This window comes from Hypomesus nipponensis, chromosome 21 (assembly GCF_054491055.1).
Source record: "Hypomesus nipponensis isolate SF chromosome 21, ASM5449105v1, whole genome shotgun sequence".
Classification (NCBI taxonomy): Eukaryota; Metazoa; Chordata; class Actinopteri; order Osmeriformes; family Osmeridae; genus Hypomesus; species Hypomesus nipponensis.
The window spans coordinates 2,117,501-2,134,215 of NC_140381.1; the positions used below are offsets into that span (position 1 = coordinate 2,117,501).

Consider the following 16,715-nt stretch of genomic DNA (forward strand, 5'->3'; position numbering starts at 1 on the left):
GCCAGCCGGCCCCTGGCCCCCCTGGGCCCCCAGGGGCCCCCCGAGGCAGCCGGGGAGGGAGACCCAGGGGGGGAGTCCCCTGTGGAGGACGTAAGGACGGCTGTGCTGGGGCTGCTGGAGATCCTGCAGGTAACACACACACACACACTGGTACACATGCTGATACACACACACGCTGAAACACACACACCCTGCTCATCGCTGGCTCTGTGCTCTGATGGTCTCCCCTGGCAGAGTAAGCTGTACAGCCTGCCAGCCAGCCACGCTAGTCGAGTGTACGAGCTGCTGATTGGTCACCTGCAGCTTCACTACAAGAATAAGTACAGCTCCCCCGTCGCCTCCAGCATCCGCCTGCAGGTACCTGTATACCTGTACACCTGTCTACCTGTACACCTGTACACCTGTCTACCTGTACACCTGTACACCTGTACACCTGTACACCTGTCTACCTGTACACCTGTACACCTGTCTACCTGAACACCTGTACACCTGTCTACCTGTACACCTGAACACCTGTACACCTGTCTACCTGTACACCTGTCTACCTGTACACCTGTACACCTGTCTACCTGTACACCTGAACACCTGTCTACCTGAACACCTGTACACCTGTACACCTGTACACAGATACACCTGTCTACCTGAACACCTGTACACCTGAACACCTGTACACCTGTACACCTGAACACCTGTACACCTGAACACCTGTACACCTGTACACAGATACACCTGTCTACCTGTACACCTGTCTACCTGAACACCTTTACACCTGTACACCTGTCTACCTGTACACCTGTCTACCTGTACACCTGTCTACCTGTCTACCTGTACACCTATCTACCTGTACATCTGGTACAACCATAGGGATGTTTACCTGTGTAGGACCACAGAGATGTTTACCTGTGTAGGACCACAGAGATGTTTACCTGTATATGACCACAGAGATGTTTACCTGTATATGACCACAGAGATGTTTACCTGTATATGACCACAGAGATGTTTACCTGTATATGACCACAGAGATGTTTACCTGTATATGACCACAGAGATGTTTACCTGTATATGACCACAGAGATGTTTACCTGTATATGACCACAGAGATGTTTACCTGTGTAGGACCACAGAGATGTTTACCTGTATATGACCACAGAGATGTTTACCTGTATATGACCACAGAGATGTTTACCTGTATATGACCACAGAGATGTTTACCTGTGTACCCTCCCCCAGGTGCTGGACTTCCTGTTGAGGATCCGAGCAGACTGTCTCCATCGTCTGGGCGTGCCTAACAAGGACGGGCTGCTCACCTTCAGCCCCTACTGCCTCTGTGACATGGGGTGGGCCTCCACACACACACACACACACACACCTCCTGTCTGTGTGTGTATCATGTGTGTGTATCATGTGTGTGTGTATCATGTGTGTGTGCCGCAGGGACCCAGAGAAGCGTGTCAGTGAGAAGAAGCCTGCAGGCTCAGTGTCACCAACCGCTGGCAGCCCCGCCCCCTCAGGCTCTGCCCCCTCAGGCTCTGCCCCTTCAGGCTCCGCCCCCTCAGGCTCCGCCCCCTCCATCAGGACGGCCTTCCTGCCTTACGCCGCAGCCTTCAGCGTGCTGCTGCAGTGTCTGAAGATGGTACACACACACACATATACACACATATATATGTGCACCCCAACACACAACTAACCTTGCCCTCTTCCAATTATTTATTTTGTCTCCTCGTCTGTGCGTGTGTGTGTGCGTGTGTATACACCTGTGTGTGTGTGTGTGTGTGTGTGTTGGTGCTAACGTGTGTGTGTGCTCCCAGGAAACAGACTGGAAGGTTCTGAAGCTGGTTCTGGACAGGCTGCCTTGGACCCTGCAGTACAAAGTCCTGCTGCTCACCTCTCACTGCAGCCTGGACCTGCTGTGCTCCACGCTCTGCAACATGGTACACTCACACACACACACACACACTCTCACACACACACTCTCACACACACTCTCACACACACACACTCACACACACAAACACACTCTCACACACACACACACACTCACACACACACACACACACACACACACACACACGACTGATGTTGAGAATGCTAGATGTTTACAGTAAGTAGGATTAATGTTAGTTTCCTCCACTCCAATGTGTGTGTGCGTGTGCAGGTGACTGATCGCCTGATCTCAGAGCGCCTGAAGAGGGTTCCAGAAGGTTTCAGCAGGACGGACATCCAGACAGCTGTGGTCCCCGTCCTCACTGCCCTCACCTCCTACCACAGCTACCTGGACCAGAGCAGACAGGTACATACACACACACACACAGCTACCTGGACCAGAGCAGACAGGTACATACACACACACACAGCTACCTGGACCAGAGCAGACAGGTACATACACACAAACACAGCTACCTGGACCAGAGCAGACAGGTACATACACACAGATGACTGTAATAAGGCCTTTCAAATGTCTTCCTCTTCCCTCGCCTTCTCTCTCTATGTCTCTCTATGTCTCTCTCTCTCTCTGTCTGTCTCTGTGTGTCTCTCTCCTCTCCTCCCACAGAGAGAGCTGGTCCAGTGTCTGGAAGCTGGCCTAATATACCGCTGCGCCAAGCAGTGTGTGGTTGCCTTGACGATGTGCACCGTGGAGATGCCCGACATCATGATCAAGCTCCTCCCCCTCCTTATCGTCAAGCTGACCCATATCTCGGCAACCGTTGCCATGGCGCCCCCCATGCTGGAGTTTCTGTCCAGTAAGATTTAACCTGATGTCATCATTTGCAGATATATAAATCTAAGAAAAGCAGTTACATATTTATACTCTGAAGTAACTTAAAAGCTAAGTTAGGTTGTGAGGTGTTATTGTTACTGTTAGTGGTGAGGGTTTGTGCTGGCCTTGTGGTGCGCTCTGATGATGTCACTCCTGTGTTAGTGGTGAGGGTTTGTGCTGGCCTTGTGGCGCGCTCTGATGATGTCACTCCTGTGTTAGTGGTGAGGGTTTGTGCTGGCCCTGTGGCGCGCTCTGATGATGTCACTCCTATGTTAGTGGTGAGGGTTTGTGCTGGCCTTGTGGTGCGCTCTGATGATGTCACTCCTGTGTTAGTGGTGAGGGTTTGTGCTGGCCTTGTGGCGCGCTCTGATGATGTCACTCCTGTGTTAGTGGTGAGGGTTTGTGCTGGCCCTGTGGCGCGCTCTGATGATGTCACTCCTGTGTTAGTGGTGAGGGTTTGTGCTGGCCTTGTGGCGCGCTCTGATGATGTCACTCCTGCTTCCTGTTGCAGCGCTGGTGCGTCTGCCTCACCTGTACGCCAACTTTGTGGCGGAGCAGTACGTCAGCGTGTTCGCCATCTCCCTGCCCTACACCAACCCCTCCAAGTGAGACCACACTCTCATACACACACTGCTCTACAACCCTAACCCTGTTCAAAAATGACCTTTCAACTGGTTGAAATGCCCCCCCTCCTCCCAGGTTTAATCAGTACATCGTGTCGCTGGCACACCATGTGATCGCCATGTGGTTCATACGCTGCCGACTCCCCTTCAGGAAGGACTTCGTTCAGTACATCACCAAGGTGTGTAGGTGTGTGTGTGTGTGTAGGTTTGTGTTTAGGTGTGTGTGTGTGCATGGTTGTAAATGACAGACGTTTTAACGTGTAAATCCTCTCTCTCTCTCTCTCTCTCTCTCTCTCTCTCTCTCTCTATGTCTCTCTCTCTCTCTCTATGTCTCTCTCTCTCTCTCTATGTCTCTCTCTCTCTCCAGGGCCTGCGCTCCAACGCCTTGCTGCCGTTTGACGACACACACGAGCAGGGCAACTTCAGAGCCCGAAGCACCAGCCTGAACGAGAGGCCCAAGAGGTACACACACACACACACACATACACAGTGCACACACACGGGCAGTACACACTCACACATGCTCACATGCAGAGCACACTCACACACCCTGCAGGACGACTGTTGGTGTCACGGTAACGCGAGGACACAGCATGACTGCTCTTGTTGTTGCTATGATTTTTTGCAGGTTGCCATGGTGATAATTTCTGTGTTTTTTAACTTGTTAAGTTGTTTGTTTATTTGCTAGGTTGTTGTAGACATATCACTCACACACATTGCTACACAACCTACTAGTCACCCCCTCTCTCTCTCTCTCTCCCTCTCTCTCTCTCTCTCTCTCTCTCTCTTTCTCTCTCTCTCTCTCTCTCTCTCTCTCTCTCTCTCTCTCTCTCTCTCTCTCTCTCTCTCTCCGACATTGAGACACACACACACACAGATCAATGGGAGTTATGCAAATGTTGAACTGGTGCAGAGCAGAGATTGACTGCGAACGGTTTTAAACCTCCTATAAAAACACACAGAACCACACCCGCGTTTCCATAGCGATATAAGCTCCTCCCAACTCCTGACCTGGGGGACAAGAAATCCAATCACAACCTGAGTGGTCGAAAAAAGACGCCCCTTCAATCTGGTAGCCAATCAGCTTCATGAAGTGGGACCACCTCCTCTGTCTTCTCGTTTGGTCCCTTCCTCTTCTCCTCCTCTCCTCCTCTCCCCCACCCTCCTCCTCTGTCTTCTTGTTTGGTCCCTTCCTCTTCTCCTCCTCTCCTCCTCTCCCCCACCCCTCTCCTCTGTCCTCTCGTTTGGTCCCTTCCTCTTCTCCTCCTCTCCTCCTCTCCCCCACCCTCCTCCTCTGTCCTCTCGTTTGGTCCCTTCCTCTTCTCCTCCTCTCCTCCTCTCCCCCACCCTCCTCCTCTGTCTTCTTGTTTGGTCCCTTCCTCTTCTCCTCCTCTCCTCCTCTCCCCCACCCTCCTCCTCTGTCCTCTCGTTTGGTCCCTTCCTCTTCCTTCTCCACTTCCCTTCCCTCCCTTGTTTTTGTCATCACTGCGCTGGAGTGTAAAAAAATCACTCCCTCTCCTCCTCTCCTTCTCCCTTTCTCCTGGTAAAAGAAGAGAGCTGTACTCCCCCTTCCTTGTCTTCTCCCCTTCCTGTTATCTATCCTGGCGTGTCGCCCTTTGCTTCCTGTTCACTTCCTGGTTCCGTTTCAAATCTACATGGTAACGCTCCCATAGTAACGCACCATTGTAACCGGCACACTCCCATGGTAACACTTCCTGGTAACACACATAGCGAGCTGACGTCACACTGATCTTTCATTTCATTGCCCCGCCCCCTAACCCTCCATTGATTGGTTGATTCCGTAATTGGGCCCTTGTCTTTTCTCCTATGTCGTCCAGTCATGAGTCGCCTTCCTTCCCTCTTTCCTTCTGTCCTTCCCTAAGCTGTAGACCTCTCATTCCTTCCTTCATTCCTACCTTCCTTCCTCTCTCCCTTCATTCCCTCCCTAAGAATCAGAACCCTCATCCATAGTAGTGTGCATCCCAATCAGTTGCCATCTTGTGTTTCAGCTCATAACCTGCAGTTCATGTGCACGTCCTGTAGCTCAGGTCCATGATGTCATCCCACCTTCCTGCCGTTCTTTCTCTGTGATTAATTTGTGAAATGCTGAAGCTGTTTGTTTACCTCCAGCAGCTTGTTGTTGTTTATTGTTATTGTTGTTGTTGTGGACAGTATATCCCTATATTTTCTCCCCCCTCCTTCCCCCCTCCTCACCCCCTCCTCCCCCTTCCTCCCCCCTCCTCCCTCCTCCTCCTCACCCCCTCCTCCCCCTCCTCCCCCCTCCTCCCCCTCCTCACCCCCTCCTCCTCCCCCCTCCTCCCCCTCCTCCCCCCTCCTCCCTCCTCCTCCCCCTCCTCACCCCCTCCTCCCCCTCCTCACCCCCTCCTCCCCCTCCTCACCCCCTCCTCCCCCTCCTCCCCCCTCCTCCCTCCTCCTCCCCCTCCTCCCTCCTCCTCCCTCCTCCTCCCCCTCCTCCCTCCTCCTCACCCCCTCCTCCCTCCTCCTCCCCCCTCCTCCCCCCTCCTCCCTCCTCCTCCCTCCTCCTCCCCCCACCTCCCCCCTCCTCCCTCCTCCTCCCCCTCCTCCTCACCCCATCCTCCCTCCTCCTCACCCCCTCCTCCCTCCTCCTCCCCCTCCTCCCTCCTCCTCACCCCCTCCTCCCTCCTCCTCCCCCCTCCTCCCTCCTCCTCCCCCCTCCTCCCTCCTCCCCCTCCTCCCTCCTCCTCCCTCCTCCTCCCCCCACCTCCCCCCTCCTCCCCCCTCCTCCCTCCCCCTCCCCCTCCTCCCTCCTCCTCACCCCCTCCTCCCTCCTCCTCCCTCCTCCTCACCCCCTCCTCCCTCCTCCTCCCCCTCCTCCCTCCTCCTCCCCCCTCCTCCCTCCTCCTCACCCCCTCCTCCCTCATCCCCCCTCCCTCCTCCTCCCCCTCCTCCCTCCTCCTCCTCCTCCCCCCTCCTCCCTCCTCCTCCTCCCCCCTCCTCCCCCCTCCTCCCTACTCCCTCCTCCTCCCCCCTCCTCCCTCCTCCTCCCCCCTCCTCCCCCAGCGTGTTGGTTGATTCTTCACTACTGTTAATTTTCTCCCTTTTTCTGCTTTTTTTTTTTTTCCTGAACTCTTCGTTTGCCCCCCCTCCCCCCCCTCCCCCCTTCCTCTGAACGTGGTGCTATGTTGTGGGCGTGGCTTCGTGGTGGCGGTGCGGGGGGGGTTGTCGTGGACGCACCTTGGATCCCTCCGTTTCCATTGGTTACGCCCTCCCCTTGATCGCCCTGCGACCCTTCACCCCTCTCCCTCCGTGTGCGGCGGCTTCCTGATTGGCTGGAGGGGCTAAACCTCCACCCCTTCTCCCCCACTTCCTTCCCTTACGCCCTTTAACCTTCGTCCACAACTGCCGCTCAACCCCCCCTCCCCCCGCCCCCTTCGCCCCCCCCGTTACCACGGTAACCACAGTCTGCGGGCGGCCAAAGTGGCGAGGGCGGCGGCGGCGGTAGCCAATAGCAGCTCTCCGGTTAGGGAGCTGAGGGATCTGTCGGCCATGGACGCCTTCCGCTCACGGAGCATCTCCGTGTCCGACCACGCGGTCCGCAGGTAGAGAGAGGCTACACGGGACACTTCCTGTTTCCTGTTTCTTGCTCCCCCCCCTTCCCCCCTCTCCCCAGGTGGTTTGGTTTGTTTTTTGGGGGATGGGACAAGTGGGGCGGGGGCGGTCGTTCTCATGGTTACCGGTGGGCGGTTGCTACGGCGAACTGACTGTTGGGGCGGGAGTTGCATGCTGGAAGAGCATTCGTTTTTTTGTTAATTTACGTTTGTTTGTTTTTTTGGGGGGGGGGCTGTGATCTCACCTGCACATTTTTTGTTTGTCTATGCTTCAGTTTTTGTTGTTGTGTATTTGGTTGATTTCCTCTGCATGTAATTGGTGTTTTAGAAAACATTTTCCCTCCAACAGATGTTTTCTTGTTCGACGTCTCCCTTGTCGTTTACTGCGTGGTGTTATCTGCTTTTTGATTGGCTGACTAACCGACAAAGGCCTTAAGAAACATGAGCATGTGTCGCCGATTATTACTGACTGACAGCCACTGCAACCAATCAAGAGCTGCCCTCTATTCCTGGTGGGTGGGGACCAATGTTAGGTGGGCCAATGAGAGGGACGGATGGGTGCTCAACCTAACCCGGCTGCTTTTTGTGTCGTTTGGCTTCATTTTTGATTGACTTGGGCCATCACACGGGGGGAGGGGGGGGGGGGTATTGCACGCCTGGCTACAGTTACCGTGACAACCTGATTATGAGGTGTGGTGCTTGACTGAGTTGGAGTGGTTCTGATTTGGTGACCAAATCCTCTGTCTCTGTCTGTCTGTCTTAGATGAACGAGAGTGGAATGATGAGAGTATTGTGCGTGTGTGTGAGAGAGAGTGTGTTTACAGGTGTGTGTGTGAGAGAGAGTGTGTTTACAGGTGTGTGTGTGAGAGAGAGTGTGTTTACAGGTGTGTGTGTGAGAGAGAGTGTGTTTACAGGTGTGTGTGTGCGCATCTCTCTGTGTTATTATGAGATTGCATGCCTTTTATGTATGTGTATATATGTGTGTGTTAGTGTGTGTTTTTCTTTCCCTGACCCTGTGTGTGACCCTGACACTGTGTGTGACCCTGCCCCTGTGTGTGACCCTGCCCCTGTGTGTGACCCTGCCCCTGTGTGTGACCCTGCCCCTGTGTGTGACCCTGCCCCTGTGTGTGACCCTGCCCCTGTGTGTGACCCTGCCCCTGTGTGTGACCCCTGCCCCTGTGTGTGACCCTGACACTGTGTGTGCCCCCTGACCCTGTGTGTGCCCCTGCAGGATGCACAGCTCCAGCACCACCTACAGCCTGGGCTCTGCAGAGGAGAGCGCCGTGCAGCAGGCTGACGAGGGGCTGAAGACGGTGCACCTGGAGCTGACGGAGACCTGCCTGGACATGATGGCTCGCTACGTCTTCTCCAACTACTCTGCCCTGCCCAAGAGGTGAGGGGGGGAGGAGAGGGGAGGAGGGGGGGAGGAGGGAGGAGGCAGGAGGGAGGAGAGGTGGAGGGGAGGAGGGGGGGGAGGAGGGGAGGCATGAGGGCTTGATACTTGTTAAGAGATGAAAAAGTAAAGATGGGAGGCAGGAGTAGAGAGAGAGTTGGGATGAGGAGAGAGAGATTCAACTGAACAAATATAAACCCATAACATGACCCCTGACCCCCAGGTCCCCCATCGCTGAGTTCCTATTGGCCGGGGGCCGCAGCATGACCTGGCTAGTGGGCAACAAGCTGGTTACCATAACGACCAGCGGAGGTGTCCGAACCCAGGCTCTGCTGGGCATGGAGTCTACGGACAAGCTGGGTGGGGGAGAGATGACCAGGTACCTGTGTGTGTGTGTGTGTGTTAAACCTTCTGTGTGTGTGTGTGTTAAACTTTCTGTGTGTGTGTGTGTGTGTTAAACTTCCTGTGTGTGTGTGTGTGTTAAACTTCCTGTGTGTGTGTGTTAAACCTCCTGTGTGTGTGTTAGACTTCCTGTGTGTGTTTAACTTCCTGTGTGTGTGTGTTTAACTTCCTGTGTGTGTGTGTGTTTAACTTCCTGTGTGTGTGTTTAACTTCCTGTGCGTGTGTGTTTAACTTCCTGTGTGTGTGTGTGTTTAACTTCCTGTGTGTGTGTTAAACTTCCTGTGTGTGTGTCGCCCCCTGCAGGTCAGATCCATCTCTGCACACGCGTCAGACCAAGGAGGCCCCGGCCAAGCTGGAGTCATCCCAGCAGAGCAGGAACACACGCATACGGGTCCGCTCCATGTCTGGTGAGGAGGGAGGGGGAGGGAGGGGGAGGGAGGGAGGAGGAGGAAGGAGGGAGGGAGGGTCACAATATCATTATAATTATCTAATGTTCTCTCTCTTCCCTCTCTCCTTCCTTCCCTCTCTCCTTCCTTCCCTCCCTCCCTCCCTCCCTCCCTCCCTCCGTCTCTCCCTCCCTCCCTCCCTCCCTCCCTCCCTCCCTCCCTCCCTCCCTCCCTCCCTCCCTCCCTCCCTCCCTCCCTCCCTCCCTCCCTCCCTCCCTCCCTCCCTCCCTCCCTCCCTCCCTCCCAGGAGGTCATGCTCTGCGCTCCGGCCCCTCCCAGAGCCTCAGCCCCTTGGTGTCCCCCCCGGAGGGCGAGCTGGGCGCCTCCCTGTCCTCCCCCTCAGGCCCCTCCCTGGGCCCCGGCCCCGGCCCCGCCCCCTCCCAGGCCCCACCCCTCAGGCCGGGTCTGGCTGAGTTCCTCCCTGTTCTCACCCAGGGCTGGGCTGAGATCTTCATACGCAGACCCTCTGGTACACACACACACACACACACTCAGCAAACCCAACCCCTGTGAGACAGCCAGGCCCCTTGACTCCCTGTGTGTGATTGTTTCCCCCTGGTGGCGTGTTCAGGGAACACCAGCTGGCTGATGTGTCTGGAGAACCCCCCCAGCCCGTTCTCCTCTGATCTGGGCACCCTGCCCCTGCAGGAGCTCTCCAGCCTGCTCATGTCCATGGAGGGGGTGAAGGAGCGCCCTCCCGCCCAGACCGCCAGCGCCCCCGCCAGCACGGCCGGCCCCCCGCCCCCCGGCCCCCAGCCCCCCGGGCCCCCACACACACACCCCGGGGGAACAACCGGGCTGGCCCAAGTGTCCAGCACAGGTATGAGTGTGAGACTAAGTGAGGGAGTGTGTGTGTTGTGTGTTATTGGATGTTATGGCTACAGGGTGGTTGGTTACCACAAACGCTTTATGTCTGTCTCTGTCTGTCTGTCTCTACCTGCTTGTCTGTCTCTCTCTACCTGTCTGTCTCTGCCTGTCTGTCTACGTATCTGCGTCTGTCTGTCTCTGTCTGTCTGTCTATCTCTACCTGCCTGTCTGTCTGTCTCTACCTGTATGTCTGTATCTACCTGTCTGTCTGTCTGTCTCTACCTGCCTGTCTGTCTGTCTGTCTCTACCTGTATGTCTGTATCTACCTGTCTGTCTGTCTGTCTACCTGTCTACCTGTCCGTCTGTTTCTTTGTAATTGTGTAATTTGTACTTTTGCTACCTTTCATTTGCATAAAACAAGGTTTATTTCTCATGCATTTTGTTACATTTGTAATGACATAAAAAGAAATGTGTTTATCCTTCTTGTTCCTTTTGATTGGTTCATCTCTGTGTGGTTTCTTTGTGCTCGTCTGTGATTGGATGCTGTGTGTTGATTGGCAGCTTGTGTGGCTAGTCCCAATCCTCCTGCAGTGGGTTCCCAGCAGCCTCTGGGGCAAACCGCTGGCCCCGCCCCCTTCAGGTTACACAGGAGCATATCCTGGGCAGGTACCGCAACACGCGTGTGCCCCCAAACAAACCGACACAGGAGCCAATCAAATCACTCGACTAATCCACTGACACTTTCTGATTAAACCAATCAGAATGCTGGATGGACCCTGGTGATTCCTGACCTGTTGATTTTTCTTGAATCCCCTGACCTTTGAACCCTCCACGTGTGTCTGTGTGTACTGGTGGAAACCCAAATGCATGATGGGTATTTGGACAGTCCAACAGTGAAGCTGTCCCTGTGTCTGCCTCTAATATACTACAGCTGCTCCCCACACACCTGCCTGTGTGTGTGTGTACTGTGTACTGTGTGTGTACTGTGTGTGTACTGTGTGTGTACTGTGTACTGTGTGTGTACTGTGTACTGTGTACTGTGTGTGTACTGTGTGTGTGTACTGTGTGTACTGTGTACTGTGTGTGTACTGTGTGTGTGTACTGTGTGCTGTGTACTGTGTGTGTACTGTGTGTGTGCTGTGTGTGTACTGTGTGTGTACTGTGTGTGTGTGTTCTCCTCTGACTCCTCCCCTCTGACACCTCCCCTTGGTGTCGTCTCCGGCTGCAGACTCCGCGGTGTTGCCGGAGAAGGGGTCGGGGGTTGCCGCGGCAACAGACTCCCCGTGCGACGGTCTGGAGAGCGATGAGTTTGAGCCCATCTTCATCCACACCGACCACAAGTTCCCCAAGACCCCGCCCCCTTCCAGCGTGCTCAGCAGGGTATGACGCCAATCGTCCCTCCGACCAATCGCATCTGTCGTTTTGTGGGATGAATATCCTTGTATTTCTTCCAGCCTCGTCGCTGTGTCTGTTCCTCAGTACCATCCAGGGTGACCTGGTACCCTGATCCTAATCTCTCTCTCTCTGTCTCTCTCTCTATCTCTCTCTCTCTATATCTGTCTCTCTCTCTCTCTCTCTCTCTCTCTCTCTCTCTCTCTCTCCACTCCTCAGTCCTCCTCCACCTCCAGTCAGGACGAGGAGAAGTCCACCCTGGAGGAGGTGAGTGAGGGGGCCATCCCCATCGACCAGCCCAGCCTTGGGCCCTCCACCCCGGGCAGCCATGGCCAGGAGCTCCCTTACCAGCCCCAGAGCCAGACCCTCAACAAGTCCAGCTCCTCTCCAGAGCTGCAGACCCTCCCTGAAGCCTTCTCCAAGCCAGAGCCTGGGGCTGGAGTAGGGGAGGTGCCTGCCGTCGGGGTGCCGTCGGAGGGCAAGCCTCAGACCCAGCACCAGCCGTCTCTGGAGGAGAGATTAGAAGGAGGTGCCGGGGGAGGGGGGGAAGTGGTGAACATTCAGGGGCTGAGTGGGGAGGCCCCAGCCCAGGCCACAGGGGTGCTGTCCCAGCCCCAAGCCCAGCCCCAAGCTCAGCCCCAAGCTCAGCCCCAGCCCCAGGGGGCTAGGATGAGGCTGGAGTTCCCAGCGCCCCTCCAGCCCGGGCCCCTCTCCCCCAGCGCGGGCCACCGTCCTCGGGGACACACCATCTCTGTGTCGGCCCCCTCCTCCAGGCGGGAGCGCAGGAGTGACAGAGACTCCTACCACAGCAGGCCAGGGCCCAGCCCCACCGACAAGACCAGTGGACTCAGCCCAGGGTACACACTTTGTGTGTGTGTGTGTGTGTGTGTGATCAGGTGAACTTGTAGGACTGCAGGGTTGTTCTGTAAATAACATACATTATTACTGACAACTCTTGATTACTCTCTCTCTCCCTCCTCCCTCGCTCTCCCCCTCTCTCCCTCCTCCCTCGCTCTCCCCCTCTCTTCCTCCTCTCTCCCCCTCTCTTCCTCCTCTTCTCTCTCCCCCTCTCCCTCTTTCTCCCCCTCTCCCCCTCCTCTCTTCCTCCTCTCTCCCTCCTCTCCCCCTCCTCTCCCCCTCCTCTCTCCCTCTCTCCCCCTCCTCTCTTCCTCCTCTCCCCCTCCTCTCTTCCTCCTCTCCCCCTCCTCTCTTCCTCCTCTCCCCCTCCTCTCTTCCTCCTCTCCCCTCCTCTCTCCCTCCTCTCCCCCTCCTCTCTCCCTCTCCCTCTCTCTCCCCCTCTCCCCCTCCTCTCTCCCTCCTCTCCCCCTCCTCTCTCCCTCTCCCTCTCCCTCTCTCTCCCCCTCTCCCCCTCCTCTCTCCCTCCTCTCCCCCTCCTCTCTCCCTCTCCCTCTCTCTCCCCCTCTCCCCCTCCTCTCTTCCTCCTCTCCCCCTCCTCTCCCCCTCCTCTCCCCCACCTCTCTTCCTCCTCTCTCCCTCCTCTCCCCCTCCTCTCTCCCCCTCCTCTCTTCCTCCTCTCCCCCTCCTCTCTCCCCCTCCTCTCTTCCTCATCTCCCCCTCCTCTCTCCCCCTCCTCTCCCCCTCCTCTCTTCCTCCTCACCCCCTCCTCTCTCCCCCTCCTCTCTCCCCCTCCTCTCTCCCCCTCCTCTCCCCCTCCTCTCTTCCTCCTCTCCCCCTCCTCTCTCCCCCTCCTCTCTTCCTCCTCTCTCCCCCTCCTCTCTCCCCCTCCTCTCCCCCCTCCTCTCTTCCTCCTCCCCCCTCCTCTCCCCCTCCTCTCTCCCCCTCCTCTCTCCCCCTCCTCTCTCCCCCCTCTCCCCCTCCTCTCTTCCTCCTCTCCCCCTCCTCGCCCCCCCTCCTCTCTTCCTCCTCTCCCCCTCCTCTCTCCCCCTCCTCTCTCCCCCTCCTCTCTTCCTCCTCTCTCCCCCTCCTCTCTCCCCCTCCTCTCCCCCTCCTCTCCCCCTCCTCTCCCCCTCCTCTCCCCCTCCTCTCTCCCCCTCCTCTCTCCCCCTCCTCTCTCCCCCTCCTCTCCCCCTCCTCTCCCCCTCCTCTCTTCCTCCTCTCCCCCTCCTCTCTTCCTCCTCTCTTCCTCCTCTCTCCCCCTCCTCCCCCCTCCTCTCTTCCTCCTCTCCCCCTCCTCTCTCCCCCCTCCTCTCCCCCTCCTCTCCCCCTCCTCTCTCCTCCTCCTCTCTCCCCCTCCTCTCCCCCTCCTCTCCCCCTCCTCTCCCCCTCCTCTCCCCCTCCTCTCCCCCTCCTCTCTCCCCCTCCTCTCTCCCCCTCCTCTCTCCCCCTCCTCTCCCCCTCCTCTCCCCCTCCTCTCTTCCTCCTCTCCCCCTCCTCTCTTCCTCCTCTCTTCCTCCTCTCTCCCCCTCCTCCCCCCTCCTCTCTTCCTCCTCTCCCCCTCCTCTCTCCCCCTCCTCTCCCCCTCCTCTCCCCCTCCTCTCTCCTCCTCCTCTCTCCCCCTCCTCTCCCCCTCCTCTCTCCCTCCTCTAGGTTTGTTTTCCTCCAGCTGTACCACTCTCCCTTCTTTGGTAATGAGGCCAACAAACCTCTCCTGCTCCCCAAGACCCAGGTCAGTCCTGACAGAGAGAGTGTGTGTTCCTGTGTGTGTGTTTAAGAGTGTGTGTGGGACAGGTGCTTGTGAAGGGGGAAACTGTTAGTTTTCTTTACATGATGTGTGTGTTTCTCAGCTGATTGAGCGAGCGGTCAAGGTGCTGGATCAGATGCCTCCATACGACACACACAAGATTGGAGTGGTGTTTGTAGGAGCAGGACAGGTACACACACACACACACACAGGAACACACACAGGAACACACACACACACAGGAACACACACACAAACACACACACACAGGAACACACACACACACAGGTACACACACAAACACACACACACACACACAGGAACACACACACACACACACACAGGAACACACACACAAACTCACACACACACACACAAACACACACACACACACACAGGAACACACACACACACACACACAGGAACACACACACAAACACACACACACACACACACAGGAACACACACACAAACACACACACACACACACACACACACAGGAACACACACACACACAGGAACACTCACACAAACACACACACACACACACACACACAGGAACACACACACAAACACACACACACAAACACACACACACAGGAACAAACACACACACACACACACACACACACACAGGAACACACACACAAAGGATTTACATCAATCAACTTTTAGATTTGGTCTCCCCCCTCCCTCCCCCAGGTGAGTAACGAGGTGTCCATCCTGTCTAACGAGTACGGCTCTAACCGCTACGCCTGCTTCCTGACGGGGCTGGGCCGCCTGGTGCACCTGAGGGACTGTGACCCAGACCAGGTGTTCCTGGGGGGGCTGGACCAGTACGGAGACGACGGCCAGTTCACCTACTGCTGGCACGATGACATCATGCAGGGTGAGGGGCTCATCCTTCACCCTGTGTGTGTGTGTGGATCTTATCTGTGTGTGTGTGTGTGTGTGTGGATCTTATCCCTGTGTGTGTTTATCATCTGTGTGTGTGGATCTTATCCCTGTGTGTGTGTGTGGATCTTATCCGTGTGTGTGGATCTTATCCCTGTGTGTGTGTGTGCAGCCATCTTCCACATCGCCACCCTGATGCCTAACAGAGAGAGCGATAAGGGCTGCTGCAACAAGAAGAGACACATCGGCAACGACTTTGTCATGGTGGTGTACAACGACTCTGGAGAGGACTACACTCTGGGAACCATCAAGGTACTCACACACACACACACGGACACATACACACACACACACGGATACATACACACGGATACATACACACACACACGGATACATACACACACACACGGACACATACACACACACACACAAACATGCACCTTATTTGTTCTGCAGTGTCCCTTTTGGTGTTATTTTATCTCTCCATCCCCTCCCTGTTGTCTTGCTCTCCTCCCCTCTCCCCCTCTCCTCCCCCTCTCCCCCTCTCCTCCCCCCCTCCTCCCTCCCCAGGGCCAGTTTAACTTTGTGGAGGTGATCATCAAGCCTCTGGACTACGAGAGCAACCTGGTCACACTGCAGTGCCGCAAAGGTGGGAGAGAAGGGGAGGGAGGAAGAAGGAAGGGGAGAGAGAGAAGGAGAGATGAAGGGATGCTTGTTAATTGACAAGAGCCAGGGTGTCAGCTGGTTTAACCATTCCCTTGTCTTTCCTGCCCCCAGATCTAGAGGGGCTGGTGGACACCAGTATTGCTAAGATCGTTTCAGACCGGAACCTTCCTCTGCTGGTCCGACAGATGGCCCTGCATGCCAACGTACGAGAACACCCCCTCCCACACACCCCCTCACACACACTCCCTCTCACACACCCCCTCCCCCTCACGTCTGACCCTGTCTCCACCCTGTCTCCCCAGATGGCATCCCTGGTGCACCAGTACAGAGCCAACCCGTCTGATGCCTACGCCTCCAAGTGGCTCGCCAGACTACGACACATCAAGAGACTGAGGACACGGGTAGGACACACACACACCACTCGTATACACACACACACCACTCGTATACACACACACTCACACTACTCGTATACACACACTCACACACGCATTCAACTTGTATACACACACACATCCACGATTGTATTTCTTTGAACTGCAGCTGACTATCTCCCTCCCTCCCTCCCTCCCTCCCTCCCTCCCTCCCTCCCTCCCTCCCTCCCTCCCTCCCTCCCTCCCTCCCTCCCTCCCTCCCTCCCTCCCTCCCTCCCTCCCTCCCTCCCTCCCTCCCTACCTCCCTACCTCCCTCCCTACCTCCCTACCTACCTAGGCTCAGGAGGAGATCCAGTCTCGTCCGGTCCCTGGAGGGATCTCCCTCACTCACTCGGGGCCCGGCCAGCAGAGCAAGTCCTCCTACCAGCAGGGCGGCGGCGCGCCCCCTCCAGACGCCTCCTCCGGCCAGAGGAAGAGGCTGGTGTCCACTGTGGACGACTTCACTGACTTTGTCTGATGTGCACCCCACCCCCCCTACTGTCCCTCCTCCACCCCACCCTCCCTACTGCCCCCTCCTCCACCCCCCCTACTGCCCCCGCCTCCACCCTCCCTACTGCCCCCTCCTCCACCCCACCCCCCCTACTGCCCCCTCCTCCACCCCCCCTACTGCCCCTACCTTCCCCCCCCCTCCACCCCACCCCCCCATACTGCCCCCACCTTCCCCCTCCTCCACCCCCCTCCTCTCCACACCCCCTCAACTACATTTTG

General features: G+C 56.6%; 1 protein-coding gene across 3 annotated transcripts in view; it reads left to right on the forward strand.

Annotated features, from left to right (window-relative positions):
* Positions 1-16,527, forward strand: part of tsc2 (TSC complex subunit 2) — a 23,015-nt gene extending 6,488 nt beyond the window's left edge. For 2 of the 3 annotated variants that reach the window (XM_084685462.1, XM_084685461.1), the window contains exons 15-41: positions 1-129; positions 235-357; positions 1,231-1,337; positions 1,435-1,633; positions 1,809-1,931; positions 2,156-2,290; positions 2,552-2,741; positions 3,270-3,363; positions 3,458-3,560; positions 3,749-3,843; positions 6,825-6,962; positions 8,203-8,364; positions 8,588-8,743; positions 9,070-9,173; positions 9,460-9,681; positions 9,784-10,032; positions 10,581-10,685; positions 11,248-11,399; positions 11,631-12,268; positions 13,920-13,998; positions 14,117-14,203; positions 14,716-14,902; positions 15,080-15,219; positions 15,478-15,556; positions 15,685-15,776; positions 15,876-15,974; positions 16,285-16,527. The exon at positions 1-129 is cut by the window's left edge and continues 159 nt beyond it. In XM_084685462.1, coding sequence (XP_084541588.1) covers positions 1-129; positions 235-357; positions 1,231-1,337; positions 1,435-1,633; positions 1,809-1,931; positions 2,156-2,290; positions 2,552-2,741; positions 3,270-3,363; positions 3,458-3,560; positions 3,749-3,843; positions 6,825-6,962; positions 8,203-8,364; positions 8,588-8,743; positions 9,070-9,173; positions 9,460-9,681; positions 9,784-10,032; positions 10,581-10,685; positions 11,248-11,399; positions 11,631-12,268; positions 13,920-13,998; positions 14,117-14,203; positions 14,716-14,902; positions 15,080-15,219; positions 15,478-15,556; positions 15,685-15,776; positions 15,876-15,974; positions 16,285-16,464 — 4,167 coding nt within the window. In that variant the 3' untranslated portion in view covers positions 16,465-16,527. The remainder of the gene's footprint in view (positions 130-234; positions 358-1,230; positions 1,338-1,434; positions 1,634-1,808; positions 1,932-2,155; positions 2,291-2,551; positions 2,742-3,269; positions 3,364-3,457; positions 3,561-3,748; positions 3,844-6,824; positions 6,963-8,202; positions 8,365-8,587; positions 8,744-9,069; positions 9,174-9,459; positions 9,682-9,783; positions 10,033-10,580; positions 10,686-11,247; positions 11,400-11,630; positions 12,269-13,919; positions 13,999-14,116; positions 14,204-14,715; positions 14,903-15,079; positions 15,220-15,477; positions 15,557-15,684; positions 15,777-15,875; positions 15,975-16,284) is intronic. The other variant, XM_084685463.1, reaches the window with a different exon arrangement.
* The last annotated feature ends 188 nt before the right edge of the window (positions 16,528-16,715 follow it).